The sequence below is a fragment of the Mobula hypostoma genome, chromosome 21, assembly GCF_963921235.1.
Source record: "Mobula hypostoma chromosome 21, sMobHyp1.1, whole genome shotgun sequence".
In the NCBI taxonomy this organism is placed as follows: Eukaryota; Metazoa; Chordata; class Chondrichthyes; order Myliobatiformes; family Myliobatidae; genus Mobula; species Mobula hypostoma.
In genome coordinates this window covers 52,173,381-52,199,442 of record NC_086117.1, presented here as the reverse complement: position 1 = coordinate 52,199,442, position 26,062 = coordinate 52,173,381, and the positions used below count along the sequence as shown (strand labels likewise).

At 44.2% G+C, this 26,062-nt stretch overlaps 2 protein-coding genes across 2 annotated transcripts in view; one reads left to right on the top strand and one right to left on the bottom strand.

Annotated features, from left to right (window-relative positions):
• Nucleotides 1-5,499, top strand: part of LOC134359697 (N-lysine methyltransferase KMT5A-like) — a 34,333-nt gene extending 28,834 nt beyond the window's left edge. Inside the window, exons 7-8 of the mRNA XM_063073205.1 lie at nucleotides 3,257-3,447; nucleotides 4,757-5,499. Coding sequence (XP_062929275.1) covers nucleotides 3,257-3,447; nucleotides 4,757-4,967 — 402 coding nt within the window. The 3' untranslated portion in view covers nucleotides 4,968-5,499. The remainder of the gene's footprint in view (nucleotides 1-3,256; nucleotides 3,448-4,756) is intronic.
• An 8,170-nt stretch (nucleotides 5,500-13,669) lies between these two features.
• rilpl2 (Rab interacting lysosomal protein-like 2) lies at nucleotides 13,670-25,769 on the bottom strand. Its single transcript, XM_063073204.1, has 3 exons — nucleotides 25,461-25,769; nucleotides 15,155-15,303; nucleotides 13,670-13,852 (listed from the first exon to the last, which is right to left on the bottom strand). Exons 1-3 carry the CDS (start codon nucleotides 25,767-25,769, stop codon nucleotides 13,792-13,794), a joined length of 519 nt encoding a protein of 172 aa, XP_062929274.1. The 3' UTR covers nucleotides 13,670-13,791.
• Nucleotides 25,770-26,062: the final 293 nt, after the last annotated feature.

The following is a 26,062-nucleotide window of genomic DNA, read 5'->3' as shown; positions in this document are numbered from 1 at the left end:
TCGAGGAGGTTACCAGGAAAGTGGATGAAGGGAAGGCAGTGGATATTGTCTACATGGACTTCAGTAAGGCCTTTGACAAGGTCCCACATGGGAGGTTAGTTAGGAAAATTCAGTCGCTAGGTATACATGGAGAGGTGGTAAATTGGATTAGACATTGGCTCGATGGAAGAAGCCAGAGAGTGGTGGTAGAGAATTGCTTCTCTGAGTGGAGGCCTGTGACTAGTGGTGTGCCACAGGGATCAGTGCTGGGTCCATTGTTATTTGTCATCTATATCAATGATTTGGATGATAATGTGGTAAATTGGATCAGCAAGTTTGCTGATGATACAAAGATTGGAGGTGTAGTAGACAGTGAGGAAGGTTTTCAGAGCCTGCAGAGGGACTTGGACCAGCTGGAAAAATGGGCTGAAAAATGGCAGATGGAGTTTAATACTGACAAGTGTGAGGTATTGCATGTTGGAAGGACAAACCAATGTAGAGCATACAGGGTTAATGGTAAGGCACTGAGGAGTGCAGTGGAACAGAGGGATCTGGGAATACAGATGCAAAATTCCCTAAAAGTGTCATCACAGGTAGGTAGGATCGTAAAGAGAGCTTTTGGTACTTTGGCCTTTATTAATCAAAGTATTGAGTACAAGAGCTGGAATGTTATGATGAGGTTGTATAAGGCATTGGTGAGGCTGAATCTGGAGTATTGTGTTCAGTTTTGGTCACCAAATTACAGGAAGGATATAAATAAGGTTGAAAGAGTGCAGAGAAGGTTTACAAGGATGTTGCCAGGACTTGAGAAACTGAGTTACAGAGAAAGGTTGAATAGGTTAGGACTTTATTCCCTGGAGCGTAGAAGAATGAGGGGAGATTTGATAGAGGTATATAAAATTATAATGGGTATAGTAGATGGAGTGAATGCAAGCGGGCTTTTTCCACTGAGGCAAGGGGAGAAAAAAAACCAGAGGACATGGGTTAAGGGTGAGGGGGGGGAAGTTTAAAGGGAACATTAGTGGGGGCTTCTTCACACAGAATGGTGGGAGTATGGAATGAGCTGCCAGACGAGGTGGTAAATGCGGGTTCTTTTTTAACATTTAAGAATAAATTGGACAGATACATGGATGGGAGGTGTATGGAGGGATATGGTCCGTGTGCAGGTCAGTGGGACGAGGCAGAAAATGGTTCGGCACAGCCAAGAAGGGCCAGAGGGCCTGTTTCTGTGCTATGGTTTCTATGGATAAAGCAGTGGCTGGTTGGCAGGAGGCAAAGAGTGAGAATAAAGGGAGCCTTTTCTGCTTAGCTGCCGGTGAACAGTGATGTTCCACAGGGGTCTGTGTTGGGATTGATTCTTTTTACGTTACATGTTAATGATTTGGATGATGGAATTGATAGCTTTGAGTCAAGGTTTGCAGACGATGTGAAGATAGATGGAGGGGCAGTGAGTTCTGAGGAAGTAGAGAAGCTACAGAAGGAATTGGATTAGAAGAATGGGCAAAGAAGTGGCAAATAGAATATAGTGTCTAGCAATGTATGGTCATACATTTTAGTAGAAGAAATTAAAGGGTAGACTATTTTCTAAATTGGGGGGGGAAGAAAAAACAAAATCTGAGGCACTGAACGACTTGGGAGTCCTTGTGCTGGATTCCCTGAAGGTTAATTTGCTGGTTGAGTCTGTGGTGAGGAAGACAAATGCAATGTTAGCATTCATTTCAAGAGGATTCGACTATAAAAGCAAGGATGTAATTTTGATGTTAATGTAATTGCCTCACTTAGAGTATTGTGAGCAGTTTTGTGCCCCTGATCTTAGAAGGGATGTGCTGAAACTGGAGAGGGTTCAAAGGACATTCATGAAAATGAATCCAGGATTAAACAGATTCTCACATGAAGAGTCAAGCAACACACACAAAAAATGCTGGTGAATGCAGCAGGCCAGGCAGCATCTCTAGGAAGAGGTACCGTCGACGTTTCGGGCTAGGACCCTTCGTCAGGACTAACTGAAAAAAGAGATAGTAAGAGATTTGAAAGTGGGAGGGGGAGGGGGAGCTTTGAAATGATAGGAGAAGACAGGAGGGGAGGGGTGGATCTAAGAGCTGGAAAGTTGATTGGAAAATGGGATACCAGGCTGGAGAAGGGGGAGGATCATGGGACGGGAAGCCTGGGGAGAGAGAGAGAGAGAGAAGGGGGGAGGGGAGCCTGGAGGGTGGAGAGCAGGCAAGGAGTTATAGTGAGGGGGACAGAGGGAGAGAAAAAAAGAGGGAATAAAGGGGGAAAAAATTAAATATATTTTTAAAAATTAAATACGAATAAGGGATGGGGTGTGAAGGGGAGGAGGGGCATTAATGGAAGTTAGAGAAGTCAATATTCATGCCATCAGGTTGGAGGCTACCCAGACGGAATATAAGGTGTTGTTCCTCCAACCTGAGTGTGGCTTCATATGAGGAGTGTTTGGCTGTGGGCCTGTATTCACTGGAATTCAGAAGAATAAGGAGTGACATTGAAATCCATTGAATGGTGAAAGGCCTTCATAGAGTGGATGTGGAGAAGATGTTTCCTATGGTGAGTGTCTAAGACCAGAGGGGACAGCCTCAGAATGGTGGGGGGGGGTGGGGTCCATTTATAAAGGAGATGAGTAGGAACTTCTTTAGCCAGAGAGTTGTGAATTTGTTGCCTCAGGCAACTGCCTTAAATATACACAAGAACTGGGCTTCAAGAGATTGATAGATTCTTGATTGGTCGGGGCATGAAGGGATACGGGGAGAAGGCAGGATATTGGGGCTAAGAGGGAAATGGTTCAGCCATGATGAAATGAAGGAGCAGATTTGATGGGCCAAATGGCCTAATTCTGCTCCTATATTTTATCTTTCCCTGCCCCCTTCCCACCCTCAGTCCACAATATCAGAATCGGGTTAATCATCACTCGCATATGTCATGAATTTTTTTTTTGTATGTCAGCTGTACAGTGCAATATGTAAAAGTACCACAGTTCTGCATAAAAATCTTAGGCACCCTAGTTCTCTCTGTCTCGTTACTTTGTGTTATGTATATGAGTTATACGTACTGGTCTGGAGGAACATGGTTTTGTTTGGTAGTTTACATGTGTATGGTTGAATGTCAATGAATTTAAGTTGAACTTAAAGAGATATAATGAATACAAATGCATAACATTAACTGATGTATTAGTTCGTGTGATGCTTTCTGTGAAGCTTGCCTATGATCACCCAATACTTCTAGTCAACAGTGATTTTCCTAACTGGACCTGTTCTTTCAGGTTAGTATAATTGACGGGAAGGGTCGCGGTGTGATGGCCACAAAGCCTTTCCAGCGCGGCGAGTTTGTGGTGGAATACCACGGGGACCTCATCGAATTTGCCGATGCCAAGAGCCGCGAGGCTGAGTACGCACAGGACCCCTCCACTGGCTGCTACATGTATTATTTCCAGTACCTCAGTAAAACTTACTGGTAAGCCCCTCCCTCCGGCCGGCCGGCCCTCCCAGTGAACCTGCCCCTCGTGGCTCCGTGTTTGTGTACGACGTGCTGTGGCCGTAGCCGCTGACGGTCTAAAACTCCACGATGCAATGTGAAGGTTTTGCACATCAGTGTCATGCTGATAATTGACATACCCCTCTGTGTAGAAGGAGTGTTCTTCAAGTCTGATACTCGGAGTGAAGGGGGATGAGGGGTGAATTGATAGAGGTGTACAAGATAAGAGGCATAGATCGAGTGGACAGCCAGAGACTTTTTCCCAGGATGGAAATGGCTTATTCAAGGAGGGGGGTTAACCTTAAGGAGCTTGATGAAAGTATCAGGAGGCCGTCAGAGTGGTGGGTGTGTGGGACACCCTGCCAGGGGTGGTGGTAGATGCCAGATACATTAAGGGCACTTAAGAAACTTGTAGGCACGTGGATGATAGAAAAGTTGAGGGTTATGTGGGAGGAAATGTTTGGATTGATCTTGGAGTAGGTTAGAAGTGTGGGCACGTGGTGGGCGGAAGGGTCTGTAATGTTTTCTCTGATGACGATCATCGATGAGGTGTTGACTCTGAAGCTCCCTGGTGCAGAGGATTTCAGCATCAGTGGGTTTTTTTTCCCAAAAAACATCTGTGGACACAGCAGGTCAAATGGAATCTGTGGAAAGAGAGAGAGTTAACAGTTCCAGTCTGATCCTTCCTCAGAACCTGAGAATGGTGTGCCTAATTTCATCCACAGTCAGAGGCTCGAGTCTCTGCCCTGCACTGGGAGAGCTGCCCCTGTGCCAAATGACAGGCCTCTCGCCAGAGAGCACAGCCTCCGAACAGGAGGACATACTGTTAGAACAGTAGAGGAGGCCAAGTCATTGGGTATATTGAGGTTGATGGGTACTACTTAAGGGTATCAAAGTTTACGGAGAGCAGGCAGGAGAATGGGATTGAGAGCAACAATATATCAGCCATGATGGAATGGTGAAGCAGACTCCGAGCCAAATGGCCAAACTCTGCTCCTATGTCTTGTGGATTGGGTTCTTAACCTCTTTTTATGCCATGGACCCCTACCATTAACTGAGGGGTCCATGAATCCCACGTTGGGAACCCGTCACAGCCATTTTGCATGTCGGCTGTCTAGTTGAGGATAATATAATCTCCTGGAGTTACTTGTCTGTCGTCAGGGAGTCAACCATTTACTACTACTCAGTGACTTCTCCCATAAAACTAGTACTGAATCCAACTGAAATGTCTGCTTCATCCATTTAGAAACTGCCCCTCTGATTCTCGTGTTTTGTAATTGGTTTTCAGTGTGGATGCGACAAAGGAAACAACACGCCTGGGCCGTCTGATCAATCACAGTAAGAATGGGAACTGCCAGACCAAGTTACACGACGTGGACGGGAAGCCCCACCTTATACTAGTTGCCTCTCGGGACATCAAAGACGGCGAGGAGTTGCTTTATGATTACGGAGACAGGAGCAAGGCATCAATTGCAGCCCATCCCTGGCTGAAGAACTGAGGCAGGCGGGGTTTACTTTTAGCATTTCAAGCTGTCTGAACCTTCTATCTGGCATTGAAGCATCGTTTCATTGAGTACCATGGAGCTGGTCTTGCATCTTAGGAACACTTAAATCTTAATGCTTTATAAACCTTGCACACAGGTGTGCTTTAGTGTCTTGCTGCCATAAAGCAGATTTGGTATTTTATATAAACTATTTCCTTTGTATAGTAGCAGCTGAGGCCGGCTTTCGTGCTCTGCATAAGAAACTGTGATATTGAATGGTCTCACTTCTAAAGTAACGAACCAATTTTAGAAGGCCTCAGTGTGTGCCGGGTGCTGAACTCAATGTCCCTTCTGTCTGGGAGATGCAGTTGGACGTTTCCAATGAGCGCTTGATTACTTTCACTGAAATGCATTTTTAAAGCTGGTCTCTGCGTTACGTGCCTGATCCCCGGCTGTAAATGGATATTTAAAGTTTGTGTACAGAAGCTTCATGTTGAAGAATATTTAAATAAACTCTGTGACCTAGTCATAGCGAAGCCAGTTGTGTTGCAGGAGACTCCAGCGAGAAGAGTTCCGTTCACAGTTAACAGTTCACAGTTAAATTTGTTATCAGAGTACATAACACATCACCTCACACATCCCCTGAGATTCTTTTTCCTGCGGGCATACTCAGCAAATCTATAGAATAGTAGCTGTAAACAGGATCAATGAAAGCAAGAGCATCGAAGATGGTGAACTGTTGAAATGCAGCTATAAATAAAATAGCAACAAATAACGAGAGCATGAAATAACAAGATGGAGGCACTGGTGAGCAGTTTTAGGGCCCTTATCTAAGAAAGGATGTGCTGACATTGGAGAGGATCCAGAGGAGCTTCACGTAAATGATTTTGGGAATGACGGGGCACGTGAGCATCAAATGATGGTCTGGGCCCGCACTTGCTGGAATTTAGAAGAGGGAAGGGGGACTGCATTGAAACCTATTGAATGTTGAAATGCCTAGATAGAGTGGATGTGAAGGAAGATTTTTTTTCTATGGGGAGGGTGGGGGAAAGAGTCTAAGACCAGAGGGCAAAATAGAGGGATGCTGATTTAGAACTGAAATGAGGAGGAATTTCTTCAGCCATAGTGGTGAATCTGTGGAACTCATTGCCACAGGTGGCTGTGGAGGTCAGGTCATTGGGTGCATTTAAGGCAGAGGTTGAGAGGTTCTTGATTGGTCAGGGCATGAAAGGATATGGGGAGAAGGCAGGAGATTGGGGCTGAGGGGGAAATGGATCAGCCATGATGAAATTGCAGAACAGACTTGATGGGTTGAATGGCCTAATTCTGTTCATATCTCTTATGGTCTTACCCCATGGGTAGGAAGCCGGATGTGTCACTGCAACATTTCTGACTGTCTTCTCTCCTCTATTCAAGGGTTTTGGAAAGATTCCTCAGTGATGGTTCCTTAATAATGGCTCCTTACACTACTTATTGGTGTGGCGCATGGACAAGTGGTTAGGGCGTTGGGCTCACAATCTGAAGGTTGTGGGTTCGAGTCTCAGCCAGGGCAGCAGTGTGTTGTGTCTTTGAGTAAGGCACTTAACCACACAATGCTCCAGTCCACCCAGCTGAGAATGAGTACTGGCAAATGCTGGGGTTAACCTCGCGATAGACTGGCGTCCTATCCGGGGGGAGGGGGGTGGCTGGGAGTCTTGTACCCTCAGTCGCTTCACGCCACAGAAACTGGACCGCAAGGCTTGGGACAGACTTCAACTTTTTAACACAACTTATTACCTCAAATAGCCTCTGACAATTGGGGTTGTGTACTGGCAACCAACAGAGGCCTCAAACTCAGTGATACTCTTCTGTACTACCCCAGGGAGAGGGTCCTGCTCTCAGTGCAATCACTCTGTACTCCTGCACCTCACACACGCAAGACCCCCAACTCCTCCTGTACAGTAAATCTGAGTCAGCCACATCTTATACCCAGGTCATTTTTTCTTTTAACTTCTGACACCCTTTGGTTGGGGGGGTGGGGGTGGGGGTGGGGGTGGGCCAAAGGCCATAGTTAACTGTTGTACATGGGGAAACTTAATGAGCCTTTCACAGGCACTGGATTCCACAGTAGCCAGCAACCTGGGGTTCAATTCCCGCTGCAGTCTGTAAGGAGTTTGTCCATTCTCCCTGTGACTGTGTGGATTTCTTCCTACAGTCCAAAAATGTACGGGTTGGTACTGGAGGTTAATTTGTCCCAGGGGTGTAACTGGGCAGTGGGGGCTTGTTGAAGGTACAGGAACCTGAAGGAACACACTCAGTGTTTTACGGTCTTAGCGGAGGTTGACAGGTTCATGGTTAGTTATTGCATCAAAGGTTATGTGAAGGAGGAGGGATGATCATGCATGATGGAATGACAAAGCAGACCGAGTGGCTTAATTCTGCTCTGTCTTGTGGTCAAATGAGCAACTGTTGATTCGGATTTAGTTGTGTGCAGCTCAAAACATACAGTGAAGTGTGCTGTTTGCCTTAACTAACACACCTGAGGATTGTTGGGGGTAAGCCCACAAGTGTTGCCACACATTCCATTACCAACATAGCGTGCCCAGAGTGTTCAGCAGAACAACTCGAGCCCCCTTTCCACCCTCTCCCTCGCTCACACAGACCTGCCTCCAACCCCTGGCAGGCTGCCTACAGGCCTCCAGTCTTTGACTCTGGCCCCTCAAACCAGCAGACGGTGGAACTTGGCAACCTCCAGTGTCGCAAACTTTGCCTCCAGACTCGCTGACCGGTCTTCAAGCTTCCTGCCCCTGGAATCTCTGAGCTCTGCACTTGGACGTCTGGCTTTGCCCTTCAGGCTTTGGAATAGACCGATTTGAAGGACCGTTCCAGAGCAGCAAGTCGAGCTGGCCTCTGGGAGCAACAGATTCAGTGCTGGCCTCCTGTACCCAATACCAACCCCCTTTTCTGTGTGGAGTTTGTACGTTCTCCCTGGGACCTTCAAATGCTCCAATTCCCTCCCACATCCCAAAAATGTACACTGGTATTTAAATGGCAAATTCTGTGTAGGTGAATGGTAAGTGGGTATGCAGGTGAGAATGGGGGAGATGGTGCTTGTGACTGTGATCAGAGAGACATTGAAGCTAATGATATAAAAGTATTTATTCATCATAGCAAGCAGGCATCATTCTGGAGACTGGCAGGAGAGGCTCACAAACCCAAGGTGTAGCACATCTTTTACACCCTTAAGATCAAAGTTAACAACAGCAGGTGATGCAATACAATTTCAATGGTTACAGTGACATTGTAAATTGAAGTAAACAATGAAAAATGAAAGCTAATTGCAAGTGTACTGAACTTGTTTACGTTTACATTAAGAAGTGAAGACTGCCTCTTGTTTGAATTAATATCCACATAACTCCAGATTGCTTCCTGTCAGAGCTGTGCTAGGAGCTGGTGTAGATTCACTGGAAGAGGAAGTGGAAATATAAAGAGGATCTGGCAGAGCTGATTCACTGTCTCCAAAGGGAATGAGCAAATGCCAACACAAGCACAGCAGCAGATCTGATGTGGTGTTTAACATGGCCGTGACAAACGCAGGACTGAAAGTGTTGTACAATGCCTATTTAAAAAGTATTCCTCTCCCCCTCCCCCTTGGGCATTTTCATGTTTTATTGTTTTATAACATCGAATCACAGTGGATTTAATTTGACTTTTTTGACACTGATCATCAAAAAAAGATTTTTGAATACAAATATGAAACACAATATAATTGATTGCACAAGTATTCACCCCTCCCTCCAGCTTTCAAATCAATATTGAGTAGATGCAATTACAGCCTTGAGACTGTGCGCAGTTAAAGATTGGTGGGTATGACTTGGGAATCACTGAGTTGTGACAGAAAGAAGAGTATTGTTGGGATCGTAACATCCAAGGATACACCTTGTATTGAAATGACAGGCAGGTAGGCAAAGGGATGGGGATGGAGTGGCTTTGTTGGTAAACATGAAATCAACTCCTTCAAAAGAGGTGACATGGAATCAGAAGGTATGGAACGGTGTGGCAGAGTTAAGGAACTGCAAGGGTAAGAAGACTCTGGGAGCTGTATACAGGCCTCTGAACAGTAACCAGGATGTGGGCTACAAATTACAACAGGAAACAGAAAATGCATGTTAAAGGGGCAAAGTTATAACAGTCATGGGGCATTCCAATATGCAGATATATTGGGGAAAATCAGGTTAGTGCTGATATGGTTTCCAAGAGAGAGAATTTGTAGAATACCTAGAAGATGGCTTTTTAGAGCAGCTTGTGTTTGAGCTCACTAGGCGGTCAGCTATTCTGGATTGGGTGTTGTGATATGAACTAGATTTGATTAGGGAGTTTAAGGTAAAGGAACCCTCAGGAGCCATGTGATCAAATTCAGCCTGCAATTTAAGGAGGAGAGGGCATTTCCTGAGTGGTGGAGGTCCCTGATGATAAATGCTGCTTTCCTGCAATGGCACTCCGTGTAGATGTGCTCAGTGGTGGGTTGGGACTGATCTGCTGTGGTGTTCCACTGTACCAAGTGCTGTGTATCAGCATAGACTTCTGTCAGAGGAAGTGAGTGAGAGGTGACTGGAATTGTTTTGTTATTGTCACACATACAGAGATACAGTGAAAAGCACAGGCATATGTTGTGAGATTTGTTATTTGTTATAATAATATATAAATTACAATAAGACATTTAAAAACAAATAGTGCAAAAAGAAGAAAAAATATTGAGGTAGTGTTCATGGGTTCATTGTCCATTCAGAAATCTGGCAGGGTGGAAGAAGCTGTTCCTGAATCCTTGAGTGTGCATCTTCAGGCTCCTGTACTGCCTCCTTGACGGTAGCGATGAGAAGAGACCATGTCCTGGGTGATAGGGGTTCTTCATAATGGATGCCATCTTTTTGAGGCATTGCCATTTGAAGATCTCCTTGATGCAGGGGAGGTTAGTGTCAATGAAGAAGCTGGCAGAATTTGCAACTTGCTGCAGCTCTTACTGAGCCTGTGGTACGTACTTGTATCGAGGTAGAAAAAAGAAAACAATGCAGAGTCCTGTGTTGCATTTATAGTTGGAGTGCAGGGCAAGTAGATGGTGACGATGGCCATCTCGTTGAGGGGGAGGAGATGGAGCAAATGACACTGAGAATACAAGCAAGGTTGAGAAAGCGTTAAATGCAATTTGTTCTAGAATATTCTTTGTACTCTGCTAGCACCCTGTCCTTGGAGAATATAGACTTGTAGAGCTCTATAGCACATAAACTGTCCCCTCAGCCCAACTCATCATGTCAATCAAGGTTCAAAGTAAATTTATTATCAAACTCCATATGTCACCATCTACAACCCTGAGATTAATTGTGGGCATACTTAATAAATCTATAGAAAAATAAAAACTATAACAGAATCAATAAAAGACCACACCTTGGGCAATCAACTTGTGTTCAAAAGATGATGAACTGTGCAAATACAAAAAGTAATAATAATAAAACTTATAACAGAATTTACTTCAAGGCTTTAAAAAAAAGTTGCCAAAGAGAGCTCAACAGTAAAAGTATAACAAAGGCAATAAACATTTTTGCTATACCCATATTAATGTATTCTTTCAGCATAATATCTTGGTCTGATACTGATCTGGAAAATTTACAAAGAATAAGAACTGAAGTGACAAATTTCAGAAAACATTATGTATATTTGAATGTGCTTAGATTAACACTACCTAGGATAGAAAGGGGAAGAAGAATATCAGACTAAAAATCTACATAACAGTCTAATAAAACTTCTAAGGATATGCTTTCATCATCGGAAACTGGAATCAGTTCTCCATGCAATTCTGATAAGAAGTACACACCAGTAAACTTGTATGAGACAACAATCCAGAAAAGTGAAGAAATTATCACCATAGAACAAAAAGTCAACCAGGGGAAGAGCATAACTCTCCATGGAAGACTTCTAGTAAACTAGATGCTGATAAGGAAGCATCAAATGCCTGGCTCAGAGTTGGAGACACTTCCCAGAACAGAAGGGTTCCTTGTGGCAATACGGGATCAGGTGAGTAACATCAAAATATTATCAAAAGTACATAATTAAAGAACAACAAATTCAAGATGATAAAAGCAGAAAATGCCAAGAGAAACCAGAAACAATCCAACACATTACTGGATCCTGCAGCAGTTTAACTCAATCAGATTACTTACACAGACACAATCAAGTAGCAAACAACATTCACCAAAATCTTGCTTTAAAATACAAACTCATAAATGAAATCACACCTTAGTATAAATACAAGCCTGATCCAGTTTTAGAGTCAGAATACCACAAATTATATTATGACCAATCAGTTGTGACAGATAGGACAATCCATAATAACCATCAGGATATAATATTACAGGATAAGCAAGCAAGGACAACTTATTTAATAGATATAGCTATTCCAAACACACACAACTTACAGAAATCGGTAAGTGAAAAATACCAGAAATATGCTAAATTAAAAGAGGACTTGACCTCCACAGCCGTGTGGCAATGAATTCCACAGATTCTCCACTCTCTGGCTAAGGAAATTCCTCTCAACTCTGTTATAAATCTCATTTTCTGAGGCTGTGCCCTCTGGTTCTAGACTCCCCCACCATAGAAAACATCCACTCTATCAAGGCCTTTCTACATTTGATAGGTTTTAATGAGAGCCTCCCCCCTTATTCTTTTGAGTTCTAGTGAGTACAGGCCCAGAGCCATAAATCGGTCCTCATATGGTAACCCTTTTGTTCCTGGAATCACTTTCCTGAACCTCCTTTGAAACCTCTCCAATGTCAGCACCTTCCTTCTTAGATAGGAGCATAAACTGCTCACAATACTCCAAGTGAGGCCTTATGAGTGCCTTACAAAACCTCAGCATTACATACTTGCTTTTATATTCTGGTCCTCTAGAAATGAATGCTAACATTGCCTTTGCCTTCCTCACCACCGACTCAACCTGCAAATTAATCTTTAGGGAATCCTGCACAAGGACTCCCAAGTCCTTTTGCACCTCTGATATTTGAATTTTCTCTCCACTTAGAAAATTGTCCACACTTTTATTTCTTCTACCAAAGTGCATGCTTTTTGTAATACATAGTAGCCCTGGAAAAAGTCTCTGTATAAAGGACTATTAATATCATCATCAGTGACATCTACCACTGTGAATGTGGATGAATGTGAATGGTTTCTATGCTGGGGAGGTTGGTGCAGAAAGTACAAACAATCTTATGTCCTGACCAGTTGTGGTACATCCTCAGACCTTATCCATCTTAATCGACATCCCATCTTTATCCATGTCCCTCTCCATCCACGTCCATCTTCATCCATGGCCATCTCCATCCATGTCCCATCTTCATCCACGTCCCATCTTCATCCACATCCACCTCCATCCACATCAATCTCTATCCACATCCATCTCCATCCACATCCCATCTTCATCCATGTCCCATCTTCATCCTCATCCATCTCCATCCACATCCCAACTTCATTCATGTCCATCTCCATCCACATCCCATCTTCATCCATATCCCATCTTCATCCATGTCCATCTCCATCCACATCCCATCTTCATCCATGTTCATCTCCATCCACATCCCGTCTCCATCCACATCCCGTCTCCATCCACATCCCGTCTCCATCCACATCCCATCTTTATCCACATCCCAGCTTCGTCCACATCCCATCTTCATCCATGTCCATCTCCATCCACATCCCATCTTTATCCACGTTTCATCTTCATCCACAGTCCATCTCCATCCACATCCCATCTTCATCTATGTCCCATCTTCATCCACGTCCATCTTTATCCACAGTGTGTTGCTCTGAAATCCCCAATTTAGATTCAGAAATTTCTCTGTTTCTGTAGAAAAGCAGTTCTTCCTGAAGCAGGTACAGTTTTTATTTTATATGAGCCATTTTCAAGATATTAGGTTTTTTTTCTGAATATATATTAGTAATTGTTGAAATTAACTCACACCTACCACATTTATACAATGATTTTATGCCAACTCGTCTTAAACAAGTGAAACCCACACACATTCAATGCAAATTAAATGATTTCCCAGCTAAAGGCAGCTCTCCCATTTGTGGGGGAGAAGATGAGCAGATTCACAGAACTTCTTTCCGCTGTGTCTTTTGCTTATTGAAGTTGCCCTGGCGATAGATCCTCCACATGAAGAATTATAGTCTTACAGCATGAAAACAGGCCCTTTGATCCATAGACATAGGAGCAAAATTAGGCCATTTGGCCCATTGAATCTTCTCTGGCATTTCCATCATGGCTAATTCATCATTAAGGACCCCCATCACCCTGGTCATGCCTTGTTCTCATTGCTACCATCAGGAAGGAGGTACAGGAGTCTGAAGACACACACTCAACAATTCAGGAACAGCTTCTTCCCCTCTGCCATCAGATTTCTGAATGGACATTGAACCCTTGGACACTACCTCACTACTTTTTATTTCTATTTTTGTATGACTTATTTAATTTAACTTTTTAAAGGTATATATACACTTACTGTAATTCACAGTTTTTAGTGCTATATATTGCATTGTACAGCTGCTGCATGCAACAAATTTCACGACATATGCCAGTGATATTAAACCGATTCTGATTTAAGGATTTTCTCCCTGCAGAAGGTGATTGAAGCCAGGAACTCACTGCCTGAGGGAGTGACCCTCACGTCATTCAGATGAAGTGCCAGGTGGTGTGTCGGACAATGGCATTAGTGTAAATGTATGCTCGGTGGCTAGAGCACAGACGATGGGCCAAAGGGCCTGTTTCTGTCCTGTATGACTCTGTGGATGTAGCTTAGCTGCTTCCAGCTCACGGACGTGGTCTGTCTTCAGTTTCCGCCTCGTGCTGATCTTCCTGAATGGGGATTCCACTGGAAGAGGCAGAAACACGTCAGCTCTACATTACTGATCAGAGGTGCCTGTCTCCTGCTACATGGCATGCTTCTTCTCTGGTCACATCCTACATTCAAATAACACTCCACTCTGCCCCTCAGGAGGAAGACAATTGATCAGTCTCCCTGTCGCAACCCCACCACTTCACGATTCTGGTAATGAAAGGGTTAACGTATGAGGAGTTCTTGACGGCTCTGGGACCATACTCGCTGGAGGGGATCTCATTCAAACCCATTGAATATAGGGTTGGGGGGGGGGGTGGACGAAATTAGTCACAATCAAATAGGAGAAAACTTGATCTAAGTCTTTATGGTCTCACATTTCAACGGGTATATGGATAGGACAGACTCCGAGAGATATGGGGGGGGGGTGGAGGGCAAACATGGGCAAATGGGACTAACTTGGATGGGCCAAAGGGCCTTTTTCTGAGCTCTGTGACTGTGTGGCAGTGATCAGGAATGAGAACTGCTCCCGTCAGGCACCTTCACCAATCACTGCCCCGGTTCCCAGCTCGGCTCACGTCCTGTGAGTGAATTCACTGAAACACGCCGCCCCGGTAATGGGAACACAGGCTTTTCACTGAGATGTGCTGTCCCGGTAACGGGAACACAGGCCTTTCACTGAGACACGCCCTCCCGGTAACGGGAACACAGGCCTTTCACTGGGATGTGCTGTTCCGCTAACGGGAACACGGGCCTTTCACTGGGACGTGCCGTCCCAGTAACGGGAACACAGGCCTTTCACTGAGACGCGCTGTCCCGGTAACAGGAACACAGGCCTTTCACTCGGACATGTCGTTACGGTAATGGGAACACAGACCTTTCACTGGGACGCGCCCTCCCGGTAACGGGAATACTGGCCTTTCACTGGGACATGTGGTCCCGGTAACGAGAACACAGACCTTTCTTTGGGATGCGCCCTCCTGGTAATGGGAACACAGACCTTTCACTGGGACATGCTGTCCCAGTAACGGGTACACAGGCCTTTCACTGAGATGCGCTGTCCCGATAACGGGAACACAGACCTTTCACTGGGACGTGCTGTCCCGATAATGAGAACACAGGCCTTTCACTGGGACATGTGGTCCTGGTAATGGGAACACAGGCCCTTCCACAGAGCCTGACTCAGAACTAAAATGCTGCAGATGTCAATATCGGAAGTAAAAATGGTGGAGAGGGAAACTTCTTGGGTTGTCGACGTTTCAGGAGACGCTCCTGACAGAGGTTTGTCTACATGAGCCTATCGTGTAGCTGGAGGGAAATCTCCCTCACTAGACCCACCTTTTATAACCCTGGATGGCCGCTTGGGTAGTCAGAAGCCGAGCTTTAAGGTTGTTGCGATCCTCCAGCACGTCGCGCAGTTCTTGGAAGGTGAACCGTGGGCTATTCGGATCCTCTACACTTGTGATGCTCTTGGCCACTCCACCGGTCTGTTTTCAGAAACCAAACAACATTAAGTGGGTGAAGCAGTCCATGGACGAACAATCTCTGAGAAGTGAAACAGAGAGCACAGTGGTGGAATACTGAATCTCCTGGGAGAAACCAGACACCGAAATCAAGAGTGACGGAACCAGAAGGTACAGGAGACCACTACTGTTGTGTTCGTCCCATTCTGGCTCCGGAACCAGAGGGATAACTTCACTCAACTTCACTCACCCCGACACAGAACTGATTCCACAATCTATGAACTCACTCATAGGGACTCTACAACTCGTGTTCTCGACATTTATTGCGTATTTATTTATTATTGTTGTTTTTTCTCAGCTCAAGCTGGTAAAGCTGCTTAAAAGGAGAGCTTCGCAGGCACTTGGTGTCATTCTGGCAGCCCAGTCAGTGGCTGGAGCAGTGCAGAGGGGAGTAAATAAAAATACAGAAGGGACAAGTGGAGCGGCCTCTGTTGGAGTGGGCCAGTGGGGAGAGTGGGAGTGTCAGGCTTTGGCTCAGAAGAGGCTTTGGCTCTGGGTGAGTGTCCAGGCAAGTTTCTGTTAAGTTTCCCTTTTTCCTTGCAGGTATCCTTCTGATACCTCTATGAGGATTGGTATGTGTTCCTTCATCTTACCCTTCCTGAAGTCCACAGTCAGCTCTTTCGTCGTACTGATGTTGAGTGCCAGGTTCTTGCTGTGGCACCACTCTACTAGTTGGCATATCTCACTCCTGTATGCCCTATCATCACCACCTGAGATTCTGCCAACAATGGTTGTATTGTCATCAAATTTATAGATGGTACTTGAGCTATGCCTAGCCACACAGTCATGGGTATATATAGAGAGTAGAGCAGTGGGTTAAGCACACATCCCTGAGGTGCACCAGTGTTGATTGCCAGTGAGGAGGAGATGTTATCACCAATCCACACAGACTGTGGTCTTTCGGTTTGGAAGTTGAGGATCCAATTGCAGAAGGATTTACAGAGGCCCAGGTTCTGCAACTTCAGAACGGACAGGAGATTCTGTGGATGCCAATGGGACATCTAGATGGTACGTTGCCTCCCAAGTACCAGGTTCAGGGATGTCTCAGATTGTGTCCACACATGGGAGGGGGAGGGAGAGCAGCCAGATGTCCTGGTGCATATTGGTACCAATGACACAGGAAGGAAAAGCAAAGAGGTCCTGAAGAGAAAATTTAGAGAGCTAGGTAGAAAGCTGAGAAGCAGGACCTCCAGGGTATTAATTTCTGGTTGTTACCTGTGCCACGTGCCATTGAGGGTAGAAACAAGATGACATGGTAGATAAATGTGTGGCTGAGAAGCTGGTGCAGGGGGCAGGGCTTCAGGTCCTTGGATCATGGGGGGAGGTATGACCTGTACAAAAGGGACGGGGTTACACCTGAATCTGAGGGGGCCAATATTCTCACAGGCAGGTTTGTTAAGGCTGTTGGGGAGGGTTTAAGCTAATTTGGCAGAGGGATGGGAACTGGAGTGAAAGGACTCAAGGATAGGATGGTTGGTAACAAAACAAAAATTGTGTGCAGTTAGACTGTCAGAAAGGCCAGGCAGATGATAGGACAAAGTTGCAGCCAGCAGGGTGAGTATCAGTGTGTTAGGAAAGCAGAATCAAAAAGGGTAGCAAATTCAGCACTCAGAGTGTTATATCTCAATGCACTGAGTATAAGAAATAAGGTGGATGATCTCGTTGCACTATTACAGATTGTCAGGTATGATGTTGTGGCCATCACTGAATCATGGCTGAAGGATGGTTGTAGTTGGGAGCTGAATGTCCAAGGTTACACACTGTATTGGAGGGATAGGAAGATAGAAAGAGGGAGTGACGTGGCTCTGTTGGTAAAGAATGGCATAAATTTATTAAAAAGATGTGACACAGGATTGGAAGAGGTTGAATCCTTGAGGTTTCAGTTCAGAAACGATAAGGATAAAAGGACCCTGATGGCATTCATATACAGGCCTCCAAACAGTAGCTGGGATGTGGACCACAGATTACAATGGGAAACAGAAAAGGTGTGTCAAAAGGGCAATGTTATGATAGTCATGGGAGATTTTAACATGCAGGTAGATTGGGAAAATCGGGTTGGTAATGGATTTCAGGAGACTGAATTTGTTGAGTACCTACAAGATGGCTTTTTAGGGCAGTTTGTTGTTGAGCCTACAATGGGATCAGCTATATTGGGTGTTATGTAATGAACCAGAGGCGATTAGGGAGCTTAAGGTAAAGGAACACTTACAAGCAAGTGATCACAATATCATTGAGTTCAATTTGAAACTTGATAGAGAGATAGATTGGTGGAGGGGCAGGCACTGTTGAGGAAACAGGAAGGCTGCAGAAGGACTTAGACAGATTAGGAGAATGGGCAAGAAAATGAATTGTCATGCACTTTGGTAGAAGAAATAAATGTGCAGACTATTTTCTGAATGGGGAGAAAATCCAAAACTCTGAGATGCAAAGGAACTTGGGAGTCCTTGTGCAGAACACCCTAAAAGCTAACTTGCAGGTAGAGTCTGTGGTGAGGAAGGCAAATGCAATGTTAGCATTCATTTTAAGAGGTCTAGAATACAAGAGCAGGGATGTGATGCTGAGGCTTTATAAGGCACTGGTGAGGCCTCACCTTGAATGTTGTGAACGGTTTTGGGCTCCTTATCTGAGAAAAGATGTACTGGCATTGGACAGGGTTCAGAGGAGGTTTTCAAGGATGATTCAGGGAATAAAAGGGTTATCATACGAGGAACATTTGATAGCTCAGGTGCCTGCACTCGCTGGAACTTAGAAGGATGAGGAGGGTTGAAAGGCCTAGACAGAGTAGGCACGGGAGGATGTTTGCCATGGTGGGAGAGTCGAGGACAAGAGGACACAGCCTCAGGATAGAGGGGCATCCATTTAAAACAAAGATGCAGAGAAATTTCTTTAGCCTGAAGTGGTGAATTTGTGGAATTTGTTACCACAGGCAGCTGTGGAGACCAGGTCATTATGTGTATTTAAGACCGAGATTGATAGGTTCTTGATTGGCTACAGCAGGGGTCCCCAACCTTTCTTGCACTGCGGACCGGTTTATTATTGACAATATTCTTGCGGACCGGCCGACCGAGGGGTGGGGGAGGAGGGTAGGGTTGCCAATGGACTAGAGTAGCAGTCAAATACGTTGTGTTTACCCCAAGAAAGACTACCATGACCATGAAGCCTTGCGCGAGCACCAGTGTGCATGCGTGTACGTGCCGATTTTTGCTACAAATCGTTTTTGGCGATTCTGTTCGGGGGGGGGGTGTTAATCACAACCGGAAAATAGGTGATAAGTGGCTAATACACTCAATTTCGTTTCTAAAAGAGTTTATCTAACGAATTTAATATTAAACACACAGCGCATATTTTCCTCGCATGAATGTAGTGATAAGTCAATTATAAGTCACTTATAGGTCAATAACATCGTAAGATTTTAAATAACGTTTGGATATTAAACACACAGCGCATATTTTCCCAGTATGAACTGTGAGGAGATCCTGAGGTACCCCTATGAACTGTGCTTTTGAAAAGAGAGAGAGAGAGAGCTATTTAACAGCTTGTTTGTAAAAGAGAGAGAGAGAGATGAAGATTAACGGTTGGACTGTCACTTTAAGGCACTGGAAGTAACTTTGGATTTCTACTGAGTTTGGAGTTGGAGACAGCACTGAGCAGCTGGAAAGTTGCTATGGTAACCGAAGGCAGGTTGTTGATACTTGTTCAAGGACAGTTCGCCTGCTTGCGCATTTCTTCACAGAGAGGAAGGAGGAGTTATTTGAATGACAGGTGGTACCCAGTACGGTGAGATAAATAGGAGGTCAGATGATACAGACCTCAGACACATGATCTGGACACTGAATGAGCATTGTTGTGCCCGCAGAAAAAGTGGGGTTTGGAGGATCGATCAGGCATATCGATCCATCGCTCTAACAGTGGAAGGAAGGAAAAGTGGTTGACTGGTGGGCAGTTGTCCATGTGTCCACCCTCGCCTGGGGGATCGCTCCACCAAAGAAAACCGGTCCCCCTTGTTAAAGTCACAGTCAGTGACTTGTAAAGGATTTCGAAGGACAACGAGAAGATTGACGGTGTCAGCTCACCTGAAGACTCAAATCTCTCCCTCTCTCTCCATCGCCACTCAACTCAATACCATGAACTGAACTGAACTGAACTTTACTCATCATCGTAAGACTGTATCTTTTTACCCCGAGACTTAAAGAAGCTTGGTTTTACATACACATATTTCCACACTTACTGATATACTTACTTATATATATAATTATTGCTAAGCTGTTTGATTTATCTACATTTATATTACTGTATTGCGTAGTCACTAATAAATATTATTAGTTTATAGCAATACTGGACTCCAAAGTGTTTTCCATCTCTGCTGGTTCTTTATTCCTATCACGGGGTTCATGACAGAACATATAAAATCATTGCAACACACCAATATCGCTGCATCAGTGGGAGCCGTGGACTTATTTCCCTGCAACAACACCGTCCTGTCGAGGGGTGATGGGAGACAGCGATACTCGAAGGGGGTTCCTTATGTCCAGTCTATACGGCAGTTTAGTTTTTGTTGTATTCATTGCAGAGATATGTTGGAAATGGAAGCAACGTTTTCAGTGCTTTCGTGGCTATCTCAGAATATTTAGCCTTGACTTTGATCCGGAATGCTGGCAGAGATGTTACGTCAAACATACTTTTCAGCCCGCCGTCATTTGTAAGCTCGAGGAGTTGATCTCCTTCCCGCGCTGACATGGATGACGCGTGGGTAATGACCTTGCGTGCGTAATGTCCTCGCGTGCGTAATGTCCTCGTGTGCGTTCAAGCTCAACAGTGGGCGTGACAGGGAATGAGAAAAGGTGCAGTTGACTCATATCGTTTCCTCGCGGCCCGGTGCTTGGGGACCGTTGGGCTACAGCCTCAAAGGTTACAGGGAGAAGGCCGGGAGTGGGGCTGAGGAGGGGAGAAAAAGGATCAGCCATGTTTGAATGGTGGAGCAGACTCGATGGGCCAAATGACCTAATTCTGCTCCTATGTTTTATAGTCTAAAACCTGAGGTACGGGCATAGCCAAGCATACTCATTTCTTAATTGCTAGGAACTTTCAGACTATTCCAGTGGTGTTTGGTATTCAAAGGTTCATCTTATTATCAAAGTATACAGCTTTGTGTTTTTAATTCAGCATATTTCTGTTGTTTTACACTTACTGATTTCTATATGTTATGCGTGTTTGGAATGGCTATATCTATTAAGTAAATTGTTCTTGCTTGATAATCCTGTAATATTATATCCGGATAGTTATTATGGATTGTTCTATCTGTAATAATGGATAGGTCATAATATAATTTGCAGGATTGTGACTTTAAAACAGGTTCAGGGTTGTATTTATGGTAAGGTATGGTGTCTTTATTGAGTTGTATTTTAAAGTAAGTTTTTGGTGAATGAAGTTTGCTACTTGATTGTGCCAGGTGTAAGTAATGAGATTGAGTTAAACTGCTACAGGACCCTGTAATGTGTTGGATTCTTTCTGGTTTCCCTTGGCATTTTCTGCATTTATCATCATGAATTTGTTTGTCTTTTATTATGTATTTTTGACATTTTTTTGTGTTAACCACCTGGTCCTGTATTGCCACATGGAACACCTCTGTTTTTGGGAAGCGATCTCCAACTCTGAGCCAGGCATTTGACGTGTCCTCGTCGATATCTTGTCTGCTGAGAAATGTGGGGATGTCTTCCATGGAGACTCATGCTCTTCCATTGGTTAACTATTGGATAATTTCTTCATTTTTCTGGGCCGTGCTTTCATTTAGCAGTGTGTACTTATCAGAGTTGTACATGCTCGCGTTGAGTGCTGAATCCTGTTTTTATTGATGAAAATCTATCCTTAGAAGTTTTATCTGATTGTTGTGTAAATATTTGTAAATGCCTGTTATTCCTCTTCCCCGTTCTGTCCTAGGTAGTGTTAATCTAAGTGTGTTCGAGTGCACATAGTGTTTTCTGAAATTTGTCTTTTTAGTTCTTATTTTTCTTTGTAAACTTTCCAGATTGGTTTCGGACCAAGATATTCTGCCAAAAGAATACGTTAATATGGGTGTAGCAAAAGTGTTTATTGCCTTGGTTATATTTTTACTATTGAGCTCTGTTTGGCAGATTTTCTTAAGCCTTGAAGTAAATTCTGTCGGAAGTTTTTCCTTTATCGCACTATGATCTATTTTCTTTGCTTGTTGATATCCCAGATACCTATATGTTTCATATTCATCCATCGGTTGTACTGTATCCTGCTGTTCTGCTTTGTATTCTACTAGCTCTATGGCACCTTTCTTTATGCTTAACGTTCTGCACTTATCTAGTCCAAAGTTCATGTTTATATCTTTAGATAATAGCTCTAATATTATTTCAATTAATTGCTTTGGCTTTACAGATGAAGGAGCATATAATTTCAAATCGTCCATGTATACAAGATGTGTCAAGATATAATTCATTTGGTTGTCTGATTTGATACCCCATTTTCATCAAATTAGGTAAATTAGAGTGCAGGTTTAAAACTAGACAAACCATAGTGGGTTTGGGGAGTAGCCCTGGAAAATGCCTCGGTTAATTTTGATAATGGTAGTTGTTCTTTTTGGTGAGTGATTATAGTATGCCAAGGCTTCATCAGATGTTGCAAGAATTTCACAAGTATTGGGGTTAATTTATATATATTAAGAACTTCTATTAACCATGACTGTGGGGAAGAATCAAATGGCTTTTGCTAGTGAATGTAGCAACATGAATTATCTCTGCTTTTCCACCCGGCTTGATTTAGCATTATGGAATCTATCATCAGTTGTTCTTCACATCCTCTCATACCCCTATGGGCATCCTTTCTGCTCTTCTGTAAGCCTGATCTGGTTATCCAAGTGAGTGGTGTTTAGCTGGGAGATGCATTATGTTACTATTTTATATATAATTTGTAAACAAGTAATTGGACAATTAATATTGTATAATATTCTTATTTTCTTATTGAGTACAGGAGATAGGATGTTACGTTGAAGTTGTATAAGACATTGGTGAGGCCAAATTTGGAGTATTGCCTGCAGTTCTGGTTATTTACTTACAGGAAAGATGTAAATACGGTTGAAAGAGTACAGAGAAAATTTTAAAGAATATTGCCAGGACTGGAGGATCTGAGTTATAAGAAAGATTGAGTAGGTTCGGACTTTATTCCCTGGAGTGTAGAAAATTGCGGGGAGATTTGATAGACGTGTGCAAAATTATGAGGGGTAAATGGAAGTAGATATTTCCCCCACTGAGGTTGGGTGTGAGTACAACTAGAGGCCATGGGTTTAGAGTGAAAGGTGAATCATTTAAGGGGAACATGAGGGGAAACTTCTTCACTCAGAGGGTTGTGAGAGTATGGAACGAGCTGCCAGCTCAAATGGTGTGTGTGAATTTGATTTCAATGTTTAAGCTTGGATAGGTACATGGATGTAGGGGTATGGAGGGCTGTGGTGCGGGTCGATGGGACTGTTTCTGTGCTGTACTTTTCTATGACTATCACTCTATAATTATTATTTTCTTTTTATATTTGCACAGTTTGTTGTTTTTTGCACATGGGTTGTTTGGCCATCTCTGTCGTGCATGGTTTTTCTATTGTGTTTCTCTCTATTTGCTGTGAATGCCCACAAGAAAATGAATTTCAGGGTTGTATATGGTGACATATATACGGTAGTATGTACTTGATAATAAATTTACTTTAAACTGTATGAACACGAGACCCTTACACAGTCAACTCAAATGCCCAAACCTGAATCCCAAGCACAGACCCTAGTCGGGATTTCTGTGGAGTCCAGCGAGGCCTCTGACGTGAGACAAGTACTTTCCCCCACAGTCCCTGCTGGATGGATTGTCAGACCCTGCAGCCTGTGCCAGCAGAGTGCAGATGGGAGCTGCTGATTTCACAGACAAGGCAGCTGAAACTCAGTTCATGTCTTAAACCAGAGGACAGGGGTTGCAAACGAACCAGAGGGAAGGAGAAAGTTTTACACAGAGACCTGTTGTGTCTTGGGACCTGTTTATGCAAAGGAACCCTCAAAAAGGAATGAATATTTGTAAGAGATTGCAAAGAACTCTGAGGAAAGGCCAGGGAGATTGGCTAGTCAGGGCTAGGATGGGTTCCACTTTTATTGAACCAATCCATGATGTCTGATCCAACATTGTGCCTATTTGCACTAATCCCACTGACTGCATTAAGACATCTCCCTCTGTGCCTTGCTCATTCAAATGCCTATGGTCCAGTAACACTTACATCTACAGTGATGAAGTCTTTTGAGAGGTCGGTGATGAAACATATCAACTCCTGCCTGAGGAACGTCTTGGATTCACTCCAATTTGCCCACCAACACAACAGGTCCACAGCAGATACCATTTCATTGGCTCGTTACTCAACCCCGGAACATCTGGACAGCAAAGGTGTACACATCAGGATGCTCTTTATCCATTACAGCTCAGCATTCAATACTATCATCTCCTCAAAACTAATCACTAACCTTCAAGACCTTGGCCCCAATACCTCCTTGTGCAATTGGATCCTGAATTTCCTCACTTGCAGACCCCAGTCAGTTCGGATTGGCAACAACATCTCCTCCACAATCTCCCTCAGCACAGATTTACCACAAGGCTGTGTGCTTAGCCCCCCACTTTACTCACTTTATACTTATGACTGTGAGGCGCCAATGGTATATTTAAGTTTGCTGACAACACCACTGCCATTGGCCAAATCAAAGATGGTGATGAATCAGCATTTAGGAGGGAGATTGAGAATCTGGCTGAGTGGTACCACAACAACTACAACCTTTCACTCGATGCCAGCAAAACCAAAGAGCTGATTATTGGCTTCAGGAGGAGGAAACTGGAGGTCCTTGAACCAATCCTCATCGAGGTATCAGAGGTGGGAGAGTCAGAAATTTTAAATTCCCCTGTGTTATTATTTCGTAGAATCTGTCCTGGGCCCAGCATATAAGTGCAATTATGAAGAAATCATGGCAACATCTCTACTTTCTTGGAAGCTTGTGAAGAATCAGCATGAAATCTAAAATTTTGACAGACTTCTATAGATGTATAGTGGAGAATATACTGTCTGGCCACATCATGGCCTGGTATGGAAACACCTATGACCTTGAAAGGAAAATCCTACAAAAAGTAGTCGATATGGCCCAGTCCATCACAGGTAAAGCCCTCCCTCATCACTGAGCACATCTACAAGGAGTTCTGTCACAGGAAAGCAGTATCCATCATCAGGGATCCCCACCACCCAGGACATGCTCTCTTCTCGCTGCTGCCATCAGGATTGAAAGACCGCATCAGCCTGGGCATTCAAACAGAGTGCAGAAGACAACAAACTGTGCAAATACAAACAGGAAGAAATAATAATAATAAATAAATAAGCAATAAATAATCAAGAACATGAAAGGAAGCGTCCTGGAAAGTGAATCCATTGGCTGTGGGAATATTTCAATGACGGGGCAAATCAAGTTATCCCCTTTGATTCAAGATCTTTCCTGCACTAGCGTTTCATGTAGATATACTCAATGGTGCAGAGGGCTCTTCCTGTGATGGACTGGGCCTATCTAAATGTCTCTTCAAATTCTCTAATGTTTCTGCCTCTATCACCACCTCATGCAGTGCATTCCAGGTACCACCACTCTCTGTGAAAAACACCCCCACATCTCCTTGGAAATTACCCCTTCTCACCGTCAATGCACGCCCTCTGGGATTAGACATTTCAACCCTTGGAGAAAGATACTCCCTGTCCACTCTATCTATGGCTCTCATAATCTTATAAACCCCAATCAGATCTCCCTTCAGTCGCCACCACTCCAGAGAAACAACACAAGTTTGTCCAACCTCTCGTTATAGCACATCCTCTAACCCAGTGATTTTATGAGTTACAGACATGACTGTTGGAACTCCATCATTGTGTTAGAGAGGGAAACCTGCTGTATTCTGCTGTTGTTCATAAATCTTATGGTATTTGTCCAATTCTCAGGGTTCAGAGACTTTGCAAAGAGCTGCTCACGTACAGAGCTTGGCCAGCGACATGGGTTTAAACATAGGGTTGGCTGAAGCTCAGGTATGGCAGGGGTTGAAGTCTGTCCATACCTCGTGCTCAGTGTCTGTCTCTCTGTCCTGTATTGCTCTGACGAGTCTCTCTGCTTCGACCTTCAGGTGGTCCCGCTCCAATTTCAGTTCCTCTCGAGTCACCGGTCCTTTACTGACGAGAGCTTCTAACATTTCTAAAACTCTCAGTATCTTGAAACTCAACTCAGAAACCGCCCTTGAACTATTCGAGGCGTTCACTTCCCTGAACTGGCAACCAACATCGTAGGAGATTTCATAGACATCGTCAACAGTGAGTTCAAGGGGGTTCTTCTCAAAGGTTGGCCAGCCTCCAGGTTCTCCAGCTGCCATTCCTCCCACCTGTCACCAGCTGAGGCAAAGCAGACCTTCTGGTGTCTGCTGAGGGTTTGTGACAAACATGAGGGGGTGACAACTGTCTGATAGAACGTTCACTGAACTCTCTTCACAGATCAGTCAGTAATTCTCACTTCACTTCACTTCTGAACGAGCAGTCCGCCTGAGCAGAAGGTTCCCGCCTCCGGCTGCCTCACTGTTGACTCTGGTTGCTGGGCAACAGGTCGAGGGAAGGTGTAGGTAGGTAACAGCTGCAGGACTGTTTCTAACTCAACACTGCGGTTCAGCAA

Bases quoted from the DNA above. Each gene is read 5' to 3' on its own strand.
- rilpl2 (XM_063073204.1), bottom strand. From the start codon at position 25,769: ATGGCAGCTGGAGAACCTGGAGGCTGGCCAACCTTTGAGAAGAACCCC. The intron at 15,304-25,460 runs GTATGGACAGAC...TTCTGAAAACAG, and splicing joins AGACAGACACTGAGCACGAG to ACCGGTGGAGTGGCCAAGAG. The intron at 13,853-15,154 runs GTGGGTCTAGTG...TGCCTCTTCCAG, and splicing joins GCCATCCAGGGTTATAAAAG to TGGAATCCCCATTCAGGAAG.